The 26,897-nt window shown below is 39.5% G+C and overlaps 1 protein-coding gene and 1 long non-coding RNA gene across 5 annotated transcripts in view; one reads left to right on the top strand and one right to left on the bottom strand.

Moving 5' to 3' along the window:
- The window catches only part of BACH2 (BTB domain and CNC homolog 2), a 383,325-nt gene that overhangs the window by 145,103 nt on the left and 211,325 nt on the right, over window positions 1-26,897 (bottom strand). For 2 of the 4 annotated variants that reach the window (XM_023205309.1, XM_023205308.2), the window contains one exon: window positions 20,677-20,825. Coding sequence is in view for 1 of the 4 variants with exons in the window: in XM_023205307.1 (XP_023061075.1) it covers window positions 12,500-12,515 (16 nt within the window). In the remaining 3 variants the exon portion in view is untranslated. Of the gene's footprint in view, window positions 1-12,499; window positions 12,753-20,676; window positions 20,826-26,897 lie in introns of those variants that run through there. The other 2 variants (XM_023205307.1, XM_023205310.1) reach the window with 1 other exon arrangement.
- The window catches only part of LOC111538089, an 11,855-nt gene continuing 859 nt past the window's right edge, over window positions 15,902-26,897 (top strand). The window contains exons 1-5 of the long non-coding RNA XR_002730208.1: window positions 15,902-16,001; window positions 16,849-16,900; window positions 16,980-17,127; window positions 19,325-19,465; window positions 20,692-20,809. This is a non-coding gene — a long non-coding RNA (uncharacterized LOC111538089). The remainder of the gene's footprint in view (window positions 16,002-16,848; window positions 16,901-16,979; window positions 17,128-19,324; window positions 19,466-20,691; window positions 20,810-26,897) is intronic.

The raw sequence follows: 26,897 nt of genomic DNA, 5'->3' as shown, positions 1-26,897 counted from the left end.
AAGTTTCCTTTAAACAGAGTTTGGCAGCTGACGAAACCATGGACAGCAAATGACCTCGAGTGTTATGTGAGATTTTAGAAACAAATAAATGTACTGTGAAAAATAAAGCTAATGTCTTTATATTTTACAATAAAAGTCCTTACATAGCACCTTAGTTTTCAAAGTGCTTTTGCATATGTCTCTTCTCATGTGAATGTCAGGACAATGCCGGGGTGTACACAAGGTAAGCATTTCTCTTCCTGTACCTCCCATGGAGACGCTGAGGCCCAGGGCTGCCGGTGAGTCACGAGCTGACCCAAGAGGCAAGAGCCACGCTCTTTCCCATAGTCAGTGGCTCCCAGAGAAACACCATGCTCCATAAGAGGTGGGGAGAAACAGTTTTTTTTGTTGTTCTTGTTGTTTGTTTCCTTGGAAAGGAAGAAATTCAGCTTTCTGACCTAAAAATTAGAAATGACTGGAGTGGTAAAGTTATTCTGCTAAGTAAAAAACAACATAGCTAAGTGGGAGAAAAACCAGAAGAAATTCAACATGTTCTAAGGGATGCACCTGGAGAGTGTGTGGCTTCCGTTCTGACTTTTATATGGATGAGGATAATTAGCATCGCTTTCCTGTAAACTGTTTTCAAATTTCCACAAGCAGCAATGCTCCCCTGGACTCGCGCTGTCATTAAATCACACTTACAGCATGTACCAGTTTACACCCTGGCACTAAATAAAATACAATTTCCTTTCTTCCTTTGATTATTTTTCCTTCCTTCCTTCTTTCCTTCCCTCTGTCTTTCTGCTTTTACTGTTACTCACACATTTACTGAACTAGATCTCATGAGGATTCCTGGGCATCCACAGATGAATGAGCCACAGTTCCTGATGCTCGAGTCACAGACTAGGATGGGAGGAAGCCTGAAGGCAGGATCCTATCACTCACTTCAGTGTGTGCCCCACAGTCCGCTGCTAGGTCTGAGACAAGGACTTGGTTCCTGAACACTGAGTGGATGGATGGAAGGATGGATGAGATGCCTGTATCCAGATGGCAGTGTTCCAATTTCTGACTCAGTAAAACAGCTGAAATTTCTCCTCCCCTTCCCGTTGCTTTTTCTGTTTCAGCAGCCCCCTTTCAATGAGAGAGGATGTGAACAAGAGAATCAAATTGGCATTCTGAAGCTCTTTATTTAAAGGCATGTATTTAGCAATTTGCTATGTCTGAGTTAATATATGGGTTAAGTTCCCTGTGAATGACACTCTCCTAACTTTAGCAACGTCATAAAGACAATCAGTTGCTGTGTGTCTGGCAAGTTAATGACTACAAGCCCAAGGGATGCAAGAATGGGAAAATGTTAACGTAAAAAAAAAAAAAAAGACTTTAAGCAAATGCAGAGGAAAATGGAAAAGGACTCACCACTCCCTCCCCAAAATGCTGCACATAACATCTTGTTTTGAACAAAAAAGTTACTGAGAATATTATTTTAAACTTTGTGCTCATTAGAACAATCCTTTACAGAATGCAGACAAGGCGGCGATTAGGGAAATTAGCGGGAGATAAGGAAGAAAAGAGTATTAGGAAAAGATGGAAGCAGAAGAGGAAGGAAGAAGAAAAAGCAGAGAAGAAGGCTCCATGTTAAGGTGACAGGGAAGCAGGAGAGGAATGTGAGCATGAGGTCAGGTACGCGGGCAGGTGAAAGAGAACCTTCCGAGAACCTGACTGGCAGAGGTGGGTGAGAAAGGACACTCCTCTCCTGTCTTCCTCAGCTCCAGAGGGTGGAGGCTGACAACACGATCATCTACTCTGTGGCAGGTACTCTGCTGGGGACTTTTATATATAACATTTTATTTACTCATCCAGTTCAAAGCCACCTGCAAGGAAGGAAATTACGTCCATTGTACTGGTGACAAAACTGAGTTTAGGGGTTGTCGGTCGAGGAGCAGGGGCTCTGGACAAGCAACCACCTACAGACAGCACACTGCCATCCACAAAGGACTCCTTCATCTTCCTTAAACCTCAGGCAATTCTGTGAAGTGAACAATATCATTTCCATTTTGCATGGCAAGAAATGCAGGCTTTGAGGGAGCTGCTCGCACAGCTAGCAAGAGACCAGGAAGCACATGGACTGGGACTTGATCCAATGCTCCTTCTGTTTCACTGAAGAGCCTCCTTGAGGAAGTAGCTGGCTCCCTTCTTTTCACCCCATCCCCAGCTTTATCCTGTAGCCTGTGGCCAGATGACTGCTGAGTACCAGGCCAAGCAGACCCAGCATGGTGGTTGCAGTTGATGTCCCAAGATCATCCTGACTGTGATTCTGCATGGAGTGAGGACTCTGATTCTTTAAAATACTAGGGTTATCTGGTTTGTGCTCCTGCACAGGGCAGCAGTCTTGTCTACAGCAGCCCCCCGCAAACATGGTCCAAAAAGACAATGACCCTCATTCTAGTAACAGGGGGTTAACTGTTACTAAATGAAGCCACAGGTTCCACTGTGGGCTAGCTGTATCTGGATTTTGAGCCCAAATCTCTTTCTCTATAATTTCTTTTAGTTCTGCGTTTTCTAGAATAACAAATGTCTTTCACATATCTAAATGCAGTTTTTGTGTCTTTCCTTGTTTTTCTCTTCTCTGGGTTAACCTTTCTCTGTTCCTTCAACCACTGGTTACAAGACAGTCTCTGACACTCTCTACATTCCGGATGCTGTGTTCACAGAGCACTCAAGTTTGTTTATTTTCCTTTTCTTTCCTTTGTTGTTTTTTTCTGGGGGAGTCAGAGTCACTGCAGCCTCCAACTCCTGGTCTCAAGCAATCCCACTGCCTTGGCCTCCCAAAGCACTGGAATTGCAGGCATGACCCACCAACGTCCAGTTTATGTTCCTTTTCAAATGTACTGGTATAATACTCTTAATGTGATCTAAGTATTGCAGAGTCTAATGAAATCATGACTCTTCCTTCTGTGGGCATGAGACCTCTTTTGTCACAGTTAGGATAATGTTAACTTTTTCAGTAGCTACTTTGTGGAGGAGAAAGCTAAGTCACCAAGGTCTCGCAGTACAGCATAATAAATTCTGTGAAGGAGGCAGCCAGTGGGCTATGGCATCACAGAGAAGGGGCAGCAAATTTTGCCAGAAAGGAGCAAAGAAGCCTTCTTGGAAATGACACTTGAAGAACAACTCAAAGTGAGAGTAAACCAGGTGGAGAGAGTAGAAGGTCCTTCCAGGTGGATGGAAAAGATTTTGCAAAGATGAGCTGGTGAGAGAGAACATGGCAGTACAGCCCTTTCTTCCCCATTGTTTTTCTTTTCAATTCCTTTCTTCAGCCTTTCTCTGACTTAGCTTCACTTTTGGATGTTCTTTTCAGTTAAGGCTTGGGAAGACCCTTGCATAACACAGGGGTTGGGGCATCGATCCCCCATGCAGTCGAAAAGCTAGGTATCACTTTTGACTCTTCCAAAACTTAACTAATAGCCAGCTGTTGGCTGGAAGCCTCAGTGATAACATAAATAGTCCATTAACACATATTGTGTATGTTATATGTATTATATACCTACAATAAAGTAAGCTGGAAAAAACAAAATGTTATTAAGAAAATCATAAGAGAAAGTACATTTACTAAGTGAAAGTGGATCATCATAAAGGCTTCATCCCCACTGTATTCACACTGAGCAGACTGAGGAGGAGGAGGAAGAGGGGTTGGTCTTGCTGTCTCAGGGGTGGCAGAGGCAGAAGAGGTGGAGGAGGTGGAAGGGAGGCAGAAGAGACAGGTACACCCAGTGTAACTTTTATTGAGAAAAAATCCACGTATAAGTGGACCCACGTACTTCAAACCTGTGTTGTTTAAGGGTTAATTTGTACTATGTTCTCCTGTTTTAAGAAGCATCTGTTGCATGCAGTTGAAGGTTCTTCAACTTGTTTACTGTATAAGTATTAAGTGAGCATTAAATAGCCAAAGCACTGGCGGTGTTACTGTAATAAGTAGTTTTGGGGCCTGCTCTCCGTTTTGGAGGCTGCACCTCTACTTGAGTGAACTATTTGATTAGGGTAGAAAAGCAAATGGTACCCTAAGTATCAAAAGATAGCCAAAGGTCACTCAGGGCCACGGGCTGGACCACAGTGCTCCAGGGTCTGCCCCGTTATGAGCTGACCTGTTTTTCTCTCCAATGCCTCCGGTCAGCAGTGTTGAAATGAGACATTTTAGGGTTTCCAAACTGTTTCTAACACTGTTAGTCACAAACTCTTATCAAGCAGTTTTCTCCGGTTAGATAGCAGACAGGCTCGGAGCCTCACCTTTGCAGGTCAAAGCTCGAGAAACTGTCCACATGATAATTCACACATCTGTTATTTCTCTTACCTGTCCCTTCTCTGCCTTTAGCTTCTCAGTCATCCAACCCCGCCTCTGTGAAAAGTGCACAATGACTCAAGGCTTTTCTTAGACCTCTGACAGGTGAACAAAGAAAAACACCTTTCACAAATCCATCTTATCAAAGGATAGAAGAAGAGAGAACAGAGCCTTTAGTAAAGAACCCTAAACATCCCACCAGAAAGTCCCAAACAACCCTGAAAAGTGAGAATAAAACTACCAAAAGCTGACAGAGGGTAACAAGCATTATTTCCAACCCACACTTGTCCTTCTAAAAAAAACCAACCCGCTACTGAAAAAACCCCTGAAATGTATGAAATCTAACATCGTTAACATATTTCCTGTCCTCACATAGCTTATAAAAATGTTTCTGAGCTTTTCCCTGGCTCATTTACAACGATGAGAAGGAGCAAAAAGGAAATGCAACAGATGGTACTGAGGGAGGAGGTACTACCATCCTCGCTTGCAGTCATCCATCTTCACAGTAAGTCATCCCCGCTTGGGCGAGGTTTCAAACGTTTTTCAGATGTACCAATGGCGTATTCTTGCTCAAGAACAATGAAGATGAGGCTCCTTTAAAAAGCTTCAGGTTAGAAGGCATGTTTACTACTGTCTATTTTTGTTGCTTCTAAAAGAGATCACCTCAGCTTTCCCTCTGAACCTCCCAAACTGACTCCGCGAGAATCTAATCTGGTACTGATTTAGAGCTGACAGGTGGTACATGCATAATTAAAGATGACCTAACACAGAATGCTCTCATTCCTGGCATATTATCAGACACTTAAGCAAAGCAATTATCAGTAGGCAATCTTTTCTGTCAACAGAGATCGAGATGAAACATTTCTTCAATTAAGAGAATTCTGCAAAGATGCTGTACATATCCATCTGCAAATACTTGAAAACCTTTAGAGGTGAATACTAGGTCAGCTCAATGAAACACCTTTGGCCAGTTAACACATGCTCTCCTCTCCTCCCACTTTTCCTGGAAGGTCACATTTCAAACATCAAAATCGGAACCATTTTAAGGTGCCGCCAGACACCCTGACGTGAGCTGACAAGGAAATCTCCGCATTTTTCTGCCTTGCTGAGGTTTGCAAATATAACAAGTTTTCCTTAAAGGTTCAACGCAAAAAAGGATAGGGTTCACCTTAAAGCAAATTCAATTAAAATTTCCCTTCAAAGCAGGATTATTCCCTCCCCATGCTCCACCCATGTCAGAAGTATTTAGAGAATTATTATCAAGCCTTAAAACTTTGTCTTGAATCTAAGTGATTTAAAGGATTTTTTTCTTTCATTTTGAAGAAATCAATATTATTCAAAGAAAAAAGGGACTTGACAAAAATGGAGGAATTTCCCATTTCAGGGGAAGGAGGGAAGAGGTGCTGCATTTCCTGATAGAGTACTGTGCTTTTTATAAATTATAGTGCATGCACTTTGTAAAAAGGAATGCATTTAAGCTTTCCTTAGAACAGAAATTGCTTTAATGTTATAGCGAGACAAGTGATTTTCTTTTCTTTTTTAAAAGGGTAGTTTATAAGTTAATGGTTTTTTGAAGCCCATGTAAAAATTGCCTTCCACAAGACAGAGAACTTCACAATGTTTGCGGTGCATATTTTGCCACATTTCACAAGAGGTCTTATTGTTTAAATTCTTATATCCTTACGTCATATGTGAACAAATGACTTTATTGTTCATTTGAACATGTCTTTATAGGATCTCTGGTGGTAGAGCTAGTGTTGTTGTTTGCATGTTTTCCCCTCAACAAGCCAGAACAAAAGTCTCTTTTTCTGAAGCACTGGGAACTCAGGGACCATGGCAGTGTGGCAGTAGTCGTCAGCTGGAAACACCATAATGATAATGTAAGTGAAGTGCTCACATTAAGGGGTTGACTTCAGACAAGTCAAGGTCTATAGAAAAGTTTCTGCTACAGCAGACATTATGGTAATGCAAAACAGAAGTACTTAATAGAACAATTAAGAATCACCCAGTACACTATTACTGCAGTAGGACTCAATTCCTTTCAAGATATGCTTTCCTTGGAAGAGACTCCATTCAGAATATTAGGGAAAAAATATCAGTAGCCTTTGGGGAGAACATACTCAGATGGGAGGTGGAAGTGATGGCGGGATCATTAATGGGAGATTCAGTAGGACTCAAAGCTCAAGTTCATTATATTTCTTAGAACTAAGAATAGCTTCTGAATGAGTACTCACAATTCTCCACAGACCTATTTCTCCTAAGGAGCTCCCCCTTTCTCCCTTTCCAATTTTAATCTAAGAAAAAGAATAGAATACAGACAGACATGGGTAGGTAAGCAGGAACAAAGGAACATCTACAGAATGGAAGAGAATCTAAGCTAGTTCCATTTTAGATGCTGTGAAATCCCTTTGACCAGGATTCAATTTAGAACAACTCAAAAGATACAGTTTGATAGCATGCTGCATCAAGAGGACAGGAAAAAGAAAGAAGTCACATGTGTAATGTTGTGGCAAACAACAAAATGTGATTTCCCAGTGGGTGTCACGGACGAAAAGAACATTTAAGATATAAGGCACATACTACCATTAAAGTAAACAGAATACAAAAGGGAAAGATTCCAGTGAGTTTATGTAGGGAGAGACCCTCACTTCTCACACAGCTCAAGAGTCCCTGACTTTTGTAGGACTTCAGTGAATAAAGCAAAGTCTGTAAGCACAGCCTTTCTATGCTGAGGATGATATATGGCACAAAAACATTTTACATGATGCCTTTTACACTTAGATATTATTTTAGAATCATAAACTAAAAGCATTTTTAAGGTGGAGGTACCCTGAATAAAATAGAAGTATCTTATTGTTAACCAAGGTATCTCCTGTCCACACTCAAACCTGGCTTTCCAAGTACGTTGGCTTTACTATTTTATGATTGGATGAATAAAATAAGACTGTAACTATGGCTACAAAATAAATTACGATACCCTGACCCCAACAGAGTATTATTTTGAAAAGAATAAAAGTAAAATCCAAGGTATTATTATCGTCACTGTGATCTACTTGTGACCCTGTTTCAGAAAGGCTGCTAAAAACCTGCCATTTGGAAGCCTTGTGGAGACATTTTTCAGAATCCTATGTATTCTCTCTGTTAACTGATCAGAGATACTTCTCAGGTTTATTTCACTAAGGACAAAGTATGACACATACTTAAGAAAGAATGGATATTGTTTCAGAACCTCTATCCACTCAGGAGAAGACACTTGCTTTTTAGTTAAGAAATGACTGTGACTAATTCCAGAGCACCTGGTATTGGCTTTTTCAAGAATGAGCATTTGAAATCAAACTGGAAAATGGTGACTAGCACATCTGCAATGATCTAGATGATGGTAAGAGATGATCCAGAGATGGTAAGAGATAGATAAACCCAAAAAGGGTGGCCTCGCTTTGCTGCGGAGGGATAAAATAGAAGAAGTGAAAAAAATGATTTTTCTCTACAAGTCCCACTCTAGGAATCACCTTTGTTAACTTTGAGTTCTTTCACAAAATGAAATGTTATGTGCCAGTACAATCTGTTTCCCTTAGGGATGGAAGCTGATGAGGGGAGACCAGTGACAGGTGAGATTTAAAGGCATGTAAAGGAAGGGTGGAAAAGAAATGCATTATGTTACCGAGAGAACGAGGATTAAATCTTCATAATGCGTGTGAGATTCTCACAAAAAGAACACAAAACAAGCGCAAGTTTTTACTCAACACCTAATATTACCCAGCTGTGAATAAAAGAAAAAGAATCTCACACTGACCAGTTCATACAAATCAACTAATACTTATTCCCTTATGGTCCATTGTAACCCATACTCCAAACAGACATGATGTTCTTTCACATGTACGCATTTGTAACTTTCTGTAAACTAATTAGCGAAGGAGTATACAAAATAGGCAGGTATAATGGAAACCAGTGAGTTCCATCCCTGAAGCTAGTTGTACTGTAGTATCTTCCGCATGGTGCCAACAGCCCCCTTTCCCTCTGCTCATTCCGACACAATGCCTTCAGGTCTGTCTAAATAATGTAATTTACTAGAGTGGATTTCCCTTGGTACCCTGTGCAGTACTTGCTGACAGTATCATTTATACTCCACCGTGTCGTGGCCTGACACTGATCCATCGGCCTTCATCCCTCATTCCGAGGAGAGCATGCAATTTCACCTTCCTCCATGCCCATCTCTGGTGTGCATGTACACATTCACTCCACTCAGCCCTAATTACAAACCTGGGTTAAAAGACTCTCATTAGATTTATATTTCTCATTCCAAATGTCAATCTTGTTGAAAATTCCCATTTTCTGGAGGATTCATCCATGAGCAATAAACTTTAAAGCATCCTGTGACTGAGTGAATTAAACCAGCAATGCAGACATGCACTTAAAATACATCATTAGAGAAAATCTCCATTGCAAATACTTTACACTATTCAACCAAAGGAATAATGAGCCCCGCCTGGCCAGTACCCTCAAACTGCACATGAAAGATAAGTTAAAACTGGCAGTTTTGCAGGAAGAAGCACACGGTGTATCCACAGGATGCATTTCAAAATCTGTCATTCCTTATGAAGGTGTGGGAGGGAATCAGGGCCAGAGTCTAATTTATCACCTTCTCTCACCTATCATTTTTACAGAAACTTCGGTCTATGGCAAAGGGCAAGAGGGATGGCAAAGATAATGGGGAATATATGAGTGTGTGGAGGGAACAGAAGCTGTATCTGCAATGCCAGGAACTTTGAAAGTCACCTAGCATGATTTGCTCAGCCTGAAAAGCATTCTTCTATTTCGTTAACAGAGAAAAGTGGAGAAATCAGCATTGTCTGGAGACACTGGAGGAAGCAGGGTATCATTTTAATACAAGACAGATTTCCCTGGCGGAGTTGACCTGAGAAATGTCTTTATTCCAGACTGATGGTTCCTAACACAAAAACCAAAAATCTGATGAGAATACTAATACGTAAATTGTAAGTCACAAGTTGTATCTGGGACAGAGATGGTAGGACCATCTAAGAAAAGAAAAATTTGAGGAGGATTAAAAAAAAAAAAAAAAACCCAGCAAAATACAACAATTGAGAAAACTAAGTCACCACTGTTTTACATCTGTCCCATATTTTAATTCCTTAGCTTATAGGTTTAATTCATCACTTCTTGTCAGGTCTCAGGTGAGGCAAAGTTAAGGTACAGTCATAACTTCTCTTTAACTTTGATAAATGAAGAAACAGAATTCTAGGAAAGTCCTAGAGGAGGTTAAAGGGAGACTGATTTGAAGTCTTAGCATCCTATGCTGAAGGCTAACAAAAAAGTTATGTCTACAATTATGACTTTGTATTGTGAAATACACAATATACTTTATAATGCAAAACTTTGATGGGTGGAAAAGGACTCTAGAAGGACAGGTATACATTGTATTAAACAGAAAATAATTTGCAAAGCATAATAAATAAAAATAAAAGCAACAGCAATTGTTTTCTGCCCTTCAGCATCTGGTCAATCTGTCAGATTGTTTAGTAACCAGAATTATAACAGATGCAGTATTTTCTGTGGGGAATTACACCACCACGGAAGCTAATTGCTCCTGAAGTTTTGCCCATTTCCACCTGAAATATTTTTTAGCCTTACTTGATTACAACATTAGCACTGTCTTTCATAATGTACACCAGCAGGTACTACAATTAACATGCACAGATGTTAGAACTGAAAATCCATGTTTAAATAAAAAACATAGGGAGAAAGTAAAAATTACTGAACATGCTCAACACAGCGCTAATCTTAAAAGGAAAGAGAGGCTTACATTGTGCTAACTTAATGGCAAAATTAAAAAAAAAATCCCCCAGATGGCATTAGTAATCTAAGAAGAAGCAAACCACTCTATAAATGCCTGTATTCTTCTGAAACACTGAACCAGAGGCTGATCTTTTGTCCACTTAATTCCAAAATTTGTACTCCAAGAATAGAGGAGAACTCCCAAATGCTCTAAAATTCTCCAACACATTTTATGATGCAACTGCACAAATGACAGACAATAACACCAACATCATTTTGTGGAGTGCTGACTTTGTGCTTTACGTACGTCATCTCACCGAATCCCCACAACCACCCTCTCATTCAGGTAGGCAGTACTACTACCGTTCCCGTTTTCAAATAAAGACACTCAGGCCTAGGAGAGGTTAACAGATCAAGGTCAACAAGTAGCTAAGGTAAGATTTCATCCGGAGTCTTTTTTCCCTCCTAAAGCTCTCAACTCATTGTAACCACTGTGTCACACTGTCTGCCACAGTTGGGGATGCCAAAGAGAAATGTGATTTGCAGTCTTCATTTTTCAGAGTCTTCTGGAATGACTGCCCACTTGACTCATCCATTTCACAAAGCGCATCAAACTGAAAGGCTCAGAACACTTGCAGACATTCTCATTCTTTGGAAATGCCACAGCCACTCAGTCAGTGGAACGGGACAGCACCATCAATGGGATCGCGAAGATACAAATTTCCCTGTGAATGCTGGTGCCGCCTCCCTTTGGTGTTTCTTCTAGCCACAAACAGACACGTTATCACTTACTGTGGTTGCATTCGACTCAGCAGCCAGATGCAGGGGAGTTTTTACTTGGTTAACTGTCCCTCCAACATCTGTGTCTACAGAAGGTACTACAGGGCAGGCGTGCGCTCACCTTTGTCCCTTCTCCCTTCCCCATCCAAACACACAAAAACTTTTCCAATCTCTAGGGCAACACCATTAAGATAGCCTTTCCTTGCTGTGCTATGAGTTTACAAGAAAGAACTTTCTAACAATAAGCCAAGAAGATGGAAGTTGTAAAATCACATTTCAAATAACGCAATTTCTTTTTAAAAAAGATTCAAGGGTTTCATACTTCTTTCTTCCTTCCATCAACACATTTTGTTTATGTATGAGTTGGATCTTTCTTCCTTCAGAAGGGAAAAGTGCTGATAAACTGTCATGTGTAGACAAACAACACAAAAACTTGGTTGCCTTTTGCTATTTAAACAGAGAAAAATTATTTCCCAATATACCACTTACCAGACAGATGCAAAGATGTGGGCAAGCCAGTCATCAGAATTAACAGAGTGATTTTGCTTGCACTACATATTCTGATTTGTATGACTCTTATTTTTAGCCATGCACAAAGGGCAATAAATGGAAAATCTTATTCTAACCGCTACTTTTTCTGGGCCACCCACACTGCCCCACCTACCGCACAACTTCACAAATGTAAAAAAACCCAGCCCAGGGTTTGTCCTAACAAGGGATGCAAAGTGGCTAAAATGGGTGACATTTTTTCCAGGTAGTGTTTGTACTTTCATTTTTTTTTTTTCTGTCTCAGGACTTTCAGGGAAAACAATGTTGACTTACCAATGGGCATTTTCAAAGACTCTACGTTGGTATGTCAATCAGTGTATAGACAACATGATCCGCAAGGCACGGGCACCACCCTGCCATGAACCACATCTCAGCCAATCTTCCGCAAAGAAATGTACCCAAAAACTTTTCTGTAAATTCAGGAAGGTGATCCACACCTTCCATATTTTGTTTTGAAACAATGATGGTATTTTAAAAGTTCTTCAAATTAACAAAAGTGATATCAGAAACACAAACATTTCTAAAACAGAGCGGGCTGTGAGGAGTGATTTTGCCAAACTTCAGTCAGTAGCACTTGACTTACATCTGCTTTTAGTCTGCAGTGGCACCACGCTTACCAAGGCACAGTATCCCCATGCTACCCCTTTCCTTCTGTGCATTTTTTCTTTCTGTACACCTTAACCACACTTCTCCACCTGATAACCTGAAGCTTATCAAGCATCAATTCACACATAGATATCACTGTGGATTGAAGCATCTGATATTTAGAGATAACCATCTTGATGGCAAATAATAAAAACAAAATTGATGAAGAGGATGTTTGCTAGGGGCACAGAGAAGATAGAGATGACAGTCTATTTTTGATTACTGTCTTTCCAGACTTTTAATAAAAAGTTATTATAGTCTCAGGATACCAATTAAAATGATTGTTCCTCTGAGCCCTCTGCAAACTACAACAGTAAACATATGCAGGTAACAATTAATGTTTAAAAGTCTAGTTCAACAAAATCACCAGAATCATTAGGAAACAAAGGGAGTCAACTCTGAGAAAGGCATCTTTACCTGTGTGCCTGCTCATTATCCAGAAACTAGAGGAAATGTTCTTTCATCGTCTGGTAGTTAGCACATACCCTGCAGAGCTAACACCGTCTTCATGCGCGGTACTCGAGCAGCTCTGATGAGATGTCTCAGAAAATCTTTTTTGGGTGATAGTCCACTATCGTCAGAACTTCTGACTTGTGTTGTAAAAATACAGGCAATTAAGTATTACACAAAGTGGGTCATACGCCACTGAGACAACCACACCGCCCCCAAATCAGACTCCAAATGACTGTGCTGTGACAAGGTAGGAGGGGTCTGAACACAGCGAAAGCAAAACTTTTATGTGGTGAGGAGCATTTTAGTTTTCACTGGTTTAGGTTAGAGAAAGTTAATCTCAATGTCAACTACAAAGCCAACAAACTTTTAGTGTGTTCTTGAATTTATACGTCAAATGCTAGTTGTTCATGTGATGGGAAATTCAGATCCAATGTCATAAACAGTCTGAGGGACAGTCTCAGGCTTAAATGACAGGCCCATCACTAAACAAGTGAGCCCTGTGACTCAGTGAAGGAAGGCGGCCAAATCGAAAGTAAAGATAAAGAACCAAATTCTCATTATCCACATTAGCATCTCCTTCTCCAATGGAGGATCAAAGTACTGTATACCACTCCCTCACACCTGTACCCAATCAGGGCATTCAATACAATCGCAGATGCTACCCAAACACCCTTCAACTGCTGTAGGAAAAAGGTCAAATGTAGTTACTTAAATTGAGCACATTCGTTCATCTATCACTGAAGAGCCACAGAAATATTAATTCAATACACGCTGAGTCCCTATTATATACAAGGACACAGAGGACATGAAGGGATGCTCTCAAAGTCGCTGCTTTCAAGGAACTTAAGAGTCCTGTACAGGGGATGATAAGATCTAGATATAACCAATGTCAAAGACAGAGTTTTTCTCTTTTTTTAAACAAACAAAATCCCTTCTAGCAGCTGCTTACTAAATACTTCCTATTCTACTGACATGAGGTTTGTAGATGACAATTCTACCACATTTCTTGATGAATCTTTTAACAATTCCTTAAAATTTACCTCGGTTTTCTTTCAGTGCTCAAAGCCCTTCCTAACCTTGGCCAAGCGTTAGGATTCATCCTAACCCGAAGGCCTAGTACTCTCCAAAGGCAAGCACAGAGATACCCGCACAACTCAAGGAGCTATAAAATCACACCACAGCAATCTGAAGGGATGCGTCTTTGAAGGGGGATAAAGGATGCAAAGTTAAAGGGCAACTCTGTTCACAGCACAAGAAGACATATATTTGAATGAAATTTTGTTACCAAAATTATAAAATCAGAATTTGACTGGAATCCATATTGTTTGGATTGTGAATGGGGAATGGGAGGATCTGGCTAACTCAACCTTTCCCGTTTCTCCCAAATTGCCTTATAGTAGAGTGATTACTAATTTCTAAATAATCACAACACAATCAGTTGATCTATACCAAAACCACCTTGTACATAACTGAATCTTCCTTTATGATTCTAGAGGCCCACTAGGATCTTACAGGGCCACTCGGTATTATTTTGACTGACAGGAGGTAGAAATGAAAATACTGGTTGATAGGAATTTCCACCTGATAAAGATACTGGTGAGTCCACACAGGTATCTGTTCTTGTAAGAGCTGATTAATAGAAGGGAGAAAAAAAGCAATGAGGAGATCACTGTCCTGTAAGATGACACTTAAAGTCATCATTCCTAAGTGCCACCAGCTTGTAGGATGTGATCAGTCCAGAGCACTGCTTGTAAATTTGAAATTAGTTAACTAGTTGAAAAAAGTCTGGAAAAATACATAAAAGTATGAGTTAACAGGTAGGTTATATTTGGGCAGCCAGATTACAGGTAATTTATCTCTACTTTTATTCAATTTTCTGCTATTTTATAAATTATGTAGAATACATGTATCACTTTGATAATAAGGAAAACAAAGCTACTTCTGCTTAGATAAAAGGAAACAATTATTTTCTGATTCTGGTTCTGTCTAGAAATCAAGAACACTTCATCAATAAGTTTCTGACACTTTCTGTCAAGAAATCAAGAACCCAGCATACTAATCTGAGCTGAACTGATAACAAATAAGGCACGGAACACAGGAAAAATATGCTAGAAATAACAGCTTATAGCTTCTAGTTAAGTACCGCAAGGACTCTAAAAATCTTGCTATCCTGCAAAGCTTTGTAAATAATGTCCCGGGGCAGAAGAGCAGAAGTGCTTTTCCTCCTCATGTCGCACAGTTTATGCAACTTTCAGCTGCCACAAGTCTGCAGGCGCCACACTCTTAGAAGATCTATCTAATGGGACATCCTTGGAAAAACATGCTGCAATGCCCTGAGTTAAATCTGGGCTCAAAGAGAAGCATCATTTCACTAGTGACAGGTGCATCCAAAAAAGAGCACACAAACCATTTCTTAAAAATCAACAGATTGGAAACTATTAGAATAAATTGATAAACCATTTGTGCTACAACTGATGTCACTGGGTAGGCAGCTTTATAATAAAACATAGATTATTTGGAGACTCACGACTCACAGGGAATTATCATTTGAAATTTTTGACTTACATATTAAAGTATATAACCATGCCGGTAACATCACTCCTCTCTGTACCATTAGCAGAGAATGAAAATTAATTTTGATGATCTCTTGAGCAGAACATAATCTGAATGTGAAACGGAATGTTACAAATAATCATATAATAGGTTCTTTTTTAAAAAAAAAAAAAAAAAGAAAGAAACAGAATTGGCTTCAAAAGTATACCATTGGTTCCCAATGACCATAGGAGCTAAATATACAGGTTCATAAAATGATTTCATATATTAGTTTTAAAACCAGTAATATCACAACTTTTAGAGTGCTTAACATAAACAGAACATTTAACATTTAACCTCTGGCACTGGAAAGATGGTAAAAGTCAAAACTTGCAGTTTCTTGAGAAGAATAAAAATGAATAGTATATTGTTATCGTCAGTCAACATTTTTAGATTATTATTAAAGCATGGAAATAGGTACACTAAAACCTCAGTTAATTAGACTATTTGAGGACAAGAATACTTTTTATTATTTTGATTTTCTGGTTAATTGACAACTAGAAAATGCTTTTTGTTGAAGGTTTTCCAAAGCAGTTTTTCCTCTTTATAAAACATCTAACCATTCTCAATGATTCAGCAGGTCAGTGTCATCAGCTACAAGTATCCTCCAGGGTTTACACCCCACCTTTACTCAAAACCAAAGCTATCTTGTTTTCTTCATCACTGAAAAAGGGAAGTGTGGTATGTGTGGTAGGGTGGGGTGTGTGGGAGGGAAGGGGAGGGGTGGGGAAGTATGAAGGTTAGCTAATTCAGGGTTCTGGCTAGTTGGGTTCCAGGTAGCAAAGCCATCAGTAAACATAAATTCAATGTCTGGAACCAGGCACATCTGATTCCTGCGAATGATGAGACAAGGAGACAAGGAGATCCCACCAGGGTCTGTCTTTGTTGGTCTTCTCTACCTTATGTCATTTTGTCTTGGTGATGGCTGGTTTGATGTTCTTCTCTGGGGAAAATCTGTGTCAGTGTGTCTGTACAAAAATTATGGTCTATGAACTCATTGTGTCGGGGGGGAGTTTATTTTGATTAGATTCCATATCCATCCCTTTCAACTCAAGCTTAGGGTGGATGTCAAAGATGAATAAGTCCTTACTTTCCTCTCCCTTAGACTTGCTGACCTGAATTTTTTCCTCTACAAAAACCTTTAATTCCAGTTTTTTGTTTTTTTTTTTTTTGGTATCTCGGCAGCTCCCCATGGCAACTGACTCAGAAACCTCTTTTCCTTTGCCCTGTTTTCCAATACCTAAGTGAAAAGCATGAAGAGTTTCTTTCTAAGCAGGTTTGGAAAGTCTGGCATGAGAATGAGTGGACTAATTTATATATATTGTACTTTAACAAATTCATTTTACCTCTTTTCAGTTACACCTTTTCCTTAAGCCAAATTATATATAATGGTTCTGCTATAGGGCCTCTGTAATAGACTATATATATACTGGTATCTTAAGGAGAAAGTAGGATAATTTAGGATAGCACTGTCTGAACTTTTTGAAACCATGGATCCTTATATACGACTCTTCAGGAATTCTAATCCCTGGTCAGCCCTAGGGGTAGAGGGTGAAGGGAGTGAAGACGACCTGAATAAAGTATGGCTACTGGGCCCCATAAAACTGTTGACTGTTTTTTAAGGCCAAATTTCTAGAAATGTAGAATAAAAGGCAGAAGCCAAAAAAAAGTAGGGCACAATGGACTAACCTAGTGAATTCCATCCTGTGTGTTCCTCACAGGACTACAGGCCACTCACTAACCTGTCTGTGACTTACCAGTACCGTAATACCTGTAAGTACAGAGATTTGGTGATGGGGGATAAATCCTGCTTCACTTGGAGAATGTAAAACAGGCATCATAATCATCATAGGCCCTACAGCGGGAGAACTATCCGTTGTGGATTTCCTGTCAAAGCTTTCATTTTCTACTGTGCTGGAATCTACAGCAAGTCTGCATTCCCTGGTTCCTGCCGACATGTCCACCTCTGCTGATTAAGACCCTTCAGGAGCCACAGTCAGGTACACAGCTCTGGGACTCTCTCCATGCCAGTGCTCTGTGCATAGACTGGTTTACAAACACCCATCTGGAGGAAATGGAGCAGCCCCACTGCTGGAGCATGGGTGGCTTACGCTTTCCTTCGCCCCAGTGAAGCAGGTCTTCTAGATGTGTAAATGGCATTTTAGTAGAGGCCACAGTTGTTTAAGGCAAATTCCCTTGATGGCTTCTGACAACTGTGTCTTTACTCTGATAGGAAGCTCATTCCTGGGACTGAAGTATATACCATTCAGTGGATACCCTTACCTTTGGTGTCTTCTAAGGGCTGCCCAAAGGGTAACAGGGATGAGGGAGGGGTGAGAGACATAATGATTGGTTCTTCCTGCATCCTCACGAACTGCAGCATCCCTATCAAGCACTAGCTAGTGATTCTGCACAGTATTCTTAGAAGGAAAGCTTTAAAAATTATGGTAAAATATATACAACATAAAATTTACCATTTTACCCATTTTTAAGTGTGCATTTCAGTGACATAAAATACATTCACATTGCTGTGCAACTATCATTATCATTCATCTCCAGAACTCTAGAATCTTCTTAAACTGATACTTAATATCCATTGAACAACAACTTTCAATTTTTCCATCCTCCCATCCCCTGGCAAGCACCATTCTACTTTCTGACTCTATAAATCTGACAGTTCTAGGTACCTCATATAAACGGGATATTTAATATTTGCTTTTTTGTGTCTGGATTATTTCACTTAGCATCTTCAAGTTTCCTCCACGTGGTTAGCGTGTGTCAGAATTTCATCTTTTTAAAGGCTGAATAATATTCCACTGTATGTATTAATACATACCACATTTTGTTTATCGATTCATCTGTTGATGGACACCTGGGTTGCATCCACCTCTGGAATAATGCTGCTATGAACACGGGTGTACACACATCTATTTGCTCAAATCCCTACTTTCACTTCTTTTGGAATATACTCAGAACTGGAATTGCTGGATCACTTGGTAATCCTGTTTAATTTTTTTTGAGGAATTGCCATACTGTTTAGTATTTAATTTTTTAAATTCATAAGCTTTATCTTAAAGAGCAGTTTTAGGTTCACAGTAAAACTGAGCAGAAAGTACAGAAGTTTCCCACATGCCCCCTGTCGCCCTCTGCCCCACAAGATTCAGTTTTATACTCACTCAGTGACTGAACGCTATGTCCAAAGCTACGGGGAGTGATCCAGGCAGGTCCTGCCAGATCCAGCAGGAGCCTGAAGCCATGATTCACCTAAGGAGTCGCAACAACTTATTTCCTTCCTGACCTGTAGACAGGAAACTGACTGACAGCAAAGGTCATCCCACAGGAACACTGGATGTGCAAACGTGGAGATCTGCAGAGTGGCAGAGCAGGAGAGGGCACTAAGGGGCATTTGATCCGACCTGCTTCTTTCACTTTATGGTGAAGATGCCTCATAAACTGATAACCTTCCTTCCAGGAATGCAGTGCAGAATAACTAGTGCTTGTTGGAGATGGTATATTTTTGAGAGTGGAGTAGTAATAATTACATCACTCACAACTCTGTCAGCCCTAATCCCAGCCCTGTTACCCTCTGGACAGCCCCCAGAAGGCACCTCTGGGTTAATTCCATTATAGATCACTTTTAACACTTACTGGTTTTGTCTTATTTTTCTGATATTGTGGGTTTTATTTTAAACATTTTAACATACACCTACTGTAAATTTAAGTCTATCTCCAGGATTTTTGACTCTATTAATGTTGAGGCAATACATATGTTCTTTCATTACATATTTGCTTGGCAACTACTTTATTAACAGTGATTATTCTCAACTCCAGAGAGTTATAATAAGAGAACTGTAAATCCTAAGTGCTACTTTGAATGATAACATCTACCATATCCAAGTAAAATGTTATAAACCACAGTGCTTATCCACAGATTTAAAACACCCAGAACTTTCTCAAATGTTTCCTGGACAGTATGATTCATACTATTTTTACACTCACATCGACTCAATGAAACAAAAGAAAAAATGCTGTTTAAAATTCCTATAGTCAAAGCTCAAAAATATACAATGCATACATCTATTCACAAGTACACATGTACATTTGTATGTATGCTTACATGTGTCCAAATGTGCATTTGTTTAGTCAAACTCTTCCACTTTTTTCTATTAACATGGAATAAATTGTTCTTGTCCTCAGCAGTTAGGCAATGGGCCTGTTTGAAAGCTAACACCACAACATGATGATTCACCAAGTTTTTCAGTCTTGAGAACTTAAAATCTCACAAAACCTGGACTTCCTGGCTTGGGTTATTCACTGGAGCTGTGCTTCCCTTCCCAGGTATGTTTTTTTTAATGTTTAACTTTTGTGGGTATACAGTAGGTGTGTATATTTGTGAGGTACATGAGATGTTTTGACACAGGCATGCGATATGAAATGAGCACATCATGGAGAATGGGGTAATCATCCCCTCAAGCATTTATCCTTTGAGTTACAAACAATCCACTTATACTACTTATTACAAAATGTAAGTTATTATTGACTATAGTCACTCTACTATACCATCAAATAGTAGGTCATATTCATTCATTCTTTTTTTTTTTTGTACCTATTAACCATCCCGCCTCCACGCCCTGCCCCCAACCCCCACTACCCTTCCTGGCTTACGGTAGCTATCCTTCTACCCTCTATGTCCAGGAGTTCAAATTTGATTTTTAGATCCCATGAGTGAGAACATGTGATGTTTGTCTTTCTGTCCCACATTGTTTTATAAATCAAATCACATTTAACTGTGTGAGGGGAGGGATAATGCTACGATGACTCACTCTGAAAGGGAACAATGTATTTCCCAACTCAGGGGAAAAAAGATTTTTGAGTGTGTCTAAAAGCATGATGAGCACACCTGCAAAAGGACTGTAGCTGTTGTTTTAGCCTAATAACAGTACTATTAGTCACACTTGTTGAAAACTAGGGACAAAGAATGGCTGGTACTAGCAACTCTGGGGTATAGCTGGCACAGAATAATGGCATCTACTAGGCTGGACTTCCAAATGTGAAAGTGCTAAGTGAACCTTAAAACTCTTTTCTGAGACACAGTGTATTAAGCGAAGCATTACATTTCTTAATTTAATGCTATTTATCACTCAAGTATGTACAGTTTTCTACCTTTTTTATCCTTTCAAGCACATGAGTTAAAACAGTGATTCTCAAATTGGGGTCCCTGGACCAGCTGCATCAGCCTCACTTGGAAACCTGTTAGAAAAGCAAATTCCTAGCCGGTACCAGAGCTACTGAATCAGAAATCTGGGCATGAGGCCCAGCAAGCTGTACTTCAACAAGCCCTCCAGGTGATTCTGGTTCGAGCTGAACTTTAAGAGCCACTGAGTTAAGGAGCCACCAATATACAGATTCCAACCTTTGCTCCTTTGCTCAATGGTAACTCTCCAGTTCCTTTGTTAAAAAAAAAAAAAAGGAATTCATGTGTGCTTGGGCACCTAAGAAAATATTTATTATTGTTTAGTTAAGGAATATAAACCCTGGTCAAAACTTACATGTAATTTTTCCAGGTCCTGTGCTGGCTTCGAGTCTTAGGATGCAGGGAACTGGGCGAAGGGAGAGATGAGAAGTCTCCGGCAATCCATTCAGACATGGACCCCAAAGTTTTGTGGGGCAACCTTTTGACAGGTCAGTGAGTGTCCACCTAATTGGGTAGGAAAGTTGTTCATTAGCAGATGAAAGGATGCATGTGAATGTTTCCCCCTCCCTCCTGCTATCTCGCCATACTCCGTTCTGCTTGTTATGATCTCACACAACTGTCTGCGCCTCTGGCTGTGAGCCTCTTGACCAATCCTCATGAACAGAATATGACACCATAGCCCGTGGTATAAACGCCTGGGCTCTGCCTGGTAGAAGCCCTATTCCTTGAGGTATCTTCCTTTAGGCAAGCAGCCCTCACGAGGGGCTCTCCTGAATCCAAATGCAGCCTAGGAGATAGCTCCGTGTCCAGTAAGTTATCACCTTCTCTATTTCATCTCACGTTTTCTATCAGCAAATCAGAACACCTTGGTTTAAAAAACACATGTGGCCATTGTAAATAGAAGAGATTCAGGAAGCAAATGATTAAGAATTCTGACTGAAATGAGATGATTCCCTGATGCCTCAAATGTGTTTCGTTTTAATACATGCTTATTGTAGAACATTTGAAACATACAGAAAAATAAAGAAAAAAAATAAAGGTCAATGGTAACCTTGACACCGATAAATCACTAATGATGTTTTGTTATACGAGTCCAAAACTCCTTTACCGAAACTCTTGGGGCCAGATATGTTTCAGAATTCAGAATTTTTTGGATTTTAGAGAGTATTACAACGCAGCTACCATTTATTACATTATTATCTTGTAAGAGTATGGAGCAGCACCCTATAATATTAAACATTAAATATTTCTGCACAAAAATAGATGCATATTCTTATTAAGTGGGGGTAAAACAGAGCCTCATATTAGTTCAGGCCAGGTTTTCCTATCAAAGAAGTTACTAAAAATAAAACAAAACAAAACCCCTTTTTATTTCTGAAAACTTTTGGATTTGGAATTAGAGATAAGGGATTGTGGACCAGTATTCTTTTCAGATACATGCACATACTCAGAGTATTGTTTCTACTTTTTCATTCAATTCTGAAATAAAATGTGAGTTATATGAATGAGTATTTCCCCAAGTTATTAAAATTATTCAAAACATGTTTTTTAAAGTTCATGTGTATTATACCCCATAGAAATATATCTTATGTATTTATTTCCCTCATTTTTGGAATTGTAGATTGTTTTTTTTCTTTGTTATTGTAAATAACACTTTAGGGGACGTTTCTGAATATCAGATTGTCTAAATTTCTGAACATTTTCTTATGCAGGTTCCTGGAAAAGGAATTATTGCATGAAAGGGCATAAACTTTGAGAGTCTTGATTTTCTAGAAAGGTTGCACCAATTTATATTTTTTCCAGCAGCATGAATGCCTGGTTAATTACGAACCTTATCATAGACAGAGAAAATTACACTTGCTCCTCATGCAACTTAACAAAATTCTAATCAATCATGACCAAATGTAAGAGATTTTATGTTTTCCTTACACAGAAGATAGTGAACAGCTTGCTGTTTTTCACATAGCAAGAGAGAAATGGAGTTAATTTAAGTTTACCATCAAATGACCCTCATTAGGCCAGACTGAGTTAGATGTGGACAGTGGGGGAGCTGTGACTTGTCCATCGAGTCTTCACATGGAAAAGCACGTGAGAGAATTCAGAAATAATTCACATAACATCATGAGAAGAAAAACAACTGCTTATTTGTGGGTTGATAATTCAGCTTCTAGAGTAGTGAGGACTTGTATTTCCCTTCCTTCTGGTGTTTTCCTATTTCTTGGACATTTTGCTGTTCCTCAGCATGGCATCAGAAAGCAGAAAAAGATGCGAAGACAAAAATCAAATCAGAATAGCTAATAATAATGGCTAACCCTTATGCATGATTACAGTGTGTGCACTCCAATGCCAGGTCCTTGTATACATTATCTCATTTAACGCCAAGTGCATTGGTATCAAAACTGGTGGCTGGCAAGTTTGAAAGTATGTGCTCACTCATTGGTCCTCCTTATGCCCCAATAAGTTTGTAGGAATTTGAGCTTCAGAATTTCAAAGATCTATTCAAGCCTAGCGTCTCATTACTATGTTGACTCCAAGTCTAGCTATAAATCACAAGCTTGGTCTTTCCACTTTTTGGTCAGTACCATCTATAGCATCTAAATGAAGCAGAGACAGTCTAAGAAAATTCTAGACAATAGTAAACCCTTTGAAAGTCCTATATTGACACGGGGAAGGCTAGAGCTCTTTGAGCACAATAGAGAAGTGTGAGGTGAGAGTGTTATATAACACAAAACAGGTTATACATGGAGAAATACATGAAGATACAGATAAAATACACACTTGAAAAAAGAAACATACAAACACATTCTCCCCAAATGTGGCTACGAATTAGGAATGCTAAAGCAGGTCTTACAGCCCCAGGCTCTTTTAGATTTATAGCTTTTCCTAATAATCTTTCTTTCTCTTTCCCCTTTATGTATGTTTAACCTTACAGGATAATTGTTGTAGAGAATGCCACAATTTTCATATGCTAATAAAAGCAAATTGAAGTGGTTTGTTATATTAAATGAAATAACCTCACTCTTTAACTGATGTATAAACTCAATTTCTGCACCCACTAATACTATAAGATGGTTATGGTTTGAGGGGTGGGGGTGCAAAAATTTCAATCTTATTTTGGGAGTGAGTTAAATTGATCTTTCCTACAATCTTATGTAAAAATAAGGACTGCTTCTATCAAAATGATCAAAAGACCAAAGAGAAGTGGACCATTTCCTTCACTGTGGCTTTATTTAATAATTTAAGCATCATTTTCCTGATAATTAGGTGTCAAAGCAAGTAGAATAGCTTATAAATGATTTTTCTTTGCCACATTCAAGTATATGACTAAGTTTTTAAGCAGACCAGAGCTACAGGGTGTGAAAAATAAAATGGGAATAGAAGAAATATCCCCTCAAACAGTATACTTTGCTTTTTCCAAAGGGCCTAACTGCTTCAGGGGAAATACAAAAAACAAACCACCATTAATAACACAAACAATTACCGGATGCTCCTTGATACTCAAACTGTACAACTATCATTGTAAAGCTAATTACAAATTTGGATTCTCTCATTTTAAAAATATATTCAAAGCAACCCACTTCTGTTTCAATGCTGAACCAAAGTCTGTGCAATTGGCACACTGTCAAAGTAAAAAAATACATATGTATATATATATATACACACATTGCATCATTTGCACTTGAACAAAGTTATTACTTTCAATGTCACTAAATCCTGAACTGCAAAACACCGCAAGCTAAAAGCAAGTATTGCCACATGGTATATTAGCTTACATTTACAAAAGAGTTTATAGTTTTCCAAGCCACAGAGATACAGACTTTCCTACTCACAGTAGCTTTGTTATGCTGGGCACCCCACTCACTGCCTCAGAGCCTACTACCTCTCGCAGGTTCTTATGAGAATGTATACAGAGTGTGTGTGTGTTTTTTTTTTGTTTTTTGCAGATTATAAGACATACATAAAATATTAGGTATCTTTTTTTTAACTAAACAACTCTGTGAGGCATAAAGATATTAATCGCCATTTCATAGTTCAGGAAAAGAACACAAGAAGATGTAACAAAAAAAAGTGCTAAGTTAGAAGATCTGAGTTTTATTTCTAAATTGGCTACAAACTAGCTGTCTGACTCTCTGGGTCTTGATTTCTTCAGTAAAATGAGGAGGTTGGATGAAATGACTTTAAGGTCTTCTGGAAGCCAATGGATCTGTGATGTAGGACATGGCCATGGTAGTGATGGGAGTGCCTTAGGAAGTAATCCCTCCTGGAGGCCAAGGAACCATGAGGTCAAAGGTAGCATCCATCAGTCCGAGGCCTGCAGTGCTGGCACAGAGTCCTTGAGCAGCCCCCAACTTCCAGAGATGAGATAGACATTAACTAATTCATTTTTGCTGGACTGAGGGGAGGTTGGTGAAATCCTAAAGGAATGGCCAGGGCCTCTTGGGCATTGGAAGGAAATACCGAAGAAACTTAAGCTAGCGGGTCTTTATTAACTGGTACAAGTATTTTATAACATCAACAACTGGTATAGCCAAATAAGTATATACCAGCTGTCAGTCTTGCTAACAGTTTTACTGTTGTTTATCTATCAGTCTCAAAGAGATGGCCACCACGGAGGGCCAACCACCTTGCTCGGCTAAGCTGTAGGAACAGCATGGAGGGGAGATGTGTAAGAGGGCTCTTTTTGGTATTATGAGTGCACATTAGGGTCACATGGGAATTTTACTTTTAAAAGACACTAATTTAGGCCTCTACTACTGCTATTCTGCTAGCACTGTCTAACACAACTTTCTGTAATGATGCAAATATTCAATATCTCTTCTGTCCAATATGGCAGCCACATGAGGATACTGAGCACTTGAAAAGTACCTAGTGAGAACGAGGAACTGAATTTTTAACTTTAATCCATTTAAATCAATTGGATTTAAATAGCCACATATCATTAGTGGTTACCTGATTGGATAGTGCAGCCCTAGGTGGCTTCGCATATTAGTTTTCTTAGACCTATTTCAAACCCCAGAAGCCCACAGGACAATATCCAATATAGTCCTTCAATAGGTATTCACTGCCCTTCTCCTATGTGCTGGGCAATGTTTAGGTGTCTCAAAACCATGGTGAATAAGAGTACCATGGACACTTCCTGCCTTGTGGCATTTTAGCGCTAGATTGATTTCCAAAGACCTCACAAAATCTTGAAGTGGCTCACCAGACTGCTCTTAGGAAAAGGTGGGTGATGAGATATGGTAATGCTACACTAAGCATGAAAGCACTGCTTTTTCATTTCTTCGTATTTACTGTTAGAGAAGTTGGGGGAAAGTTTGAAAAGAGGTATCTGAATGGTTACTATTCATTCACTTACAAGTAAAGTAACATATCCCAGACATGGGAAATTATCTGTAGGTAATTACCTCTTGCATAATCTTAAACTTACTTAAAAAGAAAAGTCAGAGGAACCGCATTCTTAAGCTAAGAAAAGTAAATGGTATTCAATTACAGCAACAGCCATACAAAAAGTACAAGTGGGTCTCCAGCTGCAAACGGTGGGCAAGGGAACGTTCATTCCAATTAGCTGTGAAATGATCAGGTTTTCTAGAAGGTACTTTTTATATAAGTAAGGCTGACTGAATTCTTTTTTTTTTTTTTTTTTGAGACAGAGCCTTGCTCAACTGTTGCCCAGGCTGGAGTGCAGTGGCACGATCTCAGCTCACTGCAAGCTCCACTTCCCAGGTTCACGCCATTCTCCTGCCTCAGCCTCCCGAATAGCTGGGACTAGAGGCGCCCGCCACCATGCCCGGCTAATTTTTTGTATTTTTAGTAGAGATGGGGTTTCACCATGTTAGCCAGGATGGTCTCAATCTCCTGACCTCGTGATCTGCCCACCTCGGCCTCCCAAAGTGCTGGGATTATAGGTGTGAGCCACCGTGCCTGGCCAAGGCTGACTGAATTCTTTATCCCAACTCAACTCTTAGCTAGGATTTTCTTAGTGGCTTTAATGGGATATGATGAGGAAAACCCCATTTGCCTGTCCCTAGGAAACTACAGGTGAAAGTATTTTTATTTACATTACAAATTTAATACCAACAAAATAATTTCTAAGAAACACAAAAGTGGTTTAATGATCTCATTTCCAATGTTGCTCTCAATGTCCTCCTGTTGTCAATTCTCTCCTATCCTAATCACCTCTTCCTACCTTAACTGGAATCTGGAGTGATACAAAAAACACAAAACACAATATTCAGAACTGGTTAACACTCTTGTTTCAACCTGAATCCAGGTTTGCCTAACCTTCAAGGACAGGACACCGCATGTTGGGATACAGAATTTTTAAGCCAATTCCCTCCACTGTATTAAGATTATCACTTGAGGTGAAAAACTTACCAAATAAAACAACCTGATTTTGCTCAGCATCCCAATGGGATCATGTTCAGCATGTCAATGAGAATGACACCAGTCAGCCAATCTTTTGAGCTTCACAATGCCACTTCTGGTTCCCCTGCCCTAAGTCAGACTTTTGATTTTTAGTGCTAATAAGTCATTCTTCCACATCTACACACACACACACACACACACACACACACA

This window comes from Piliocolobus tephrosceles, chromosome 5 (assembly GCF_002776525.5).
Source record: "Piliocolobus tephrosceles isolate RC106 chromosome 5, ASM277652v3, whole genome shotgun sequence".
Taxonomy (NCBI): Eukaryota; Metazoa; Chordata; class Mammalia; order Primates; family Cercopithecidae; genus Piliocolobus; species Piliocolobus tephrosceles.
Note: the sequence above shows the minus strand (reverse complement) of the source record. Positions and strands in the feature narration are given on the sequence as shown.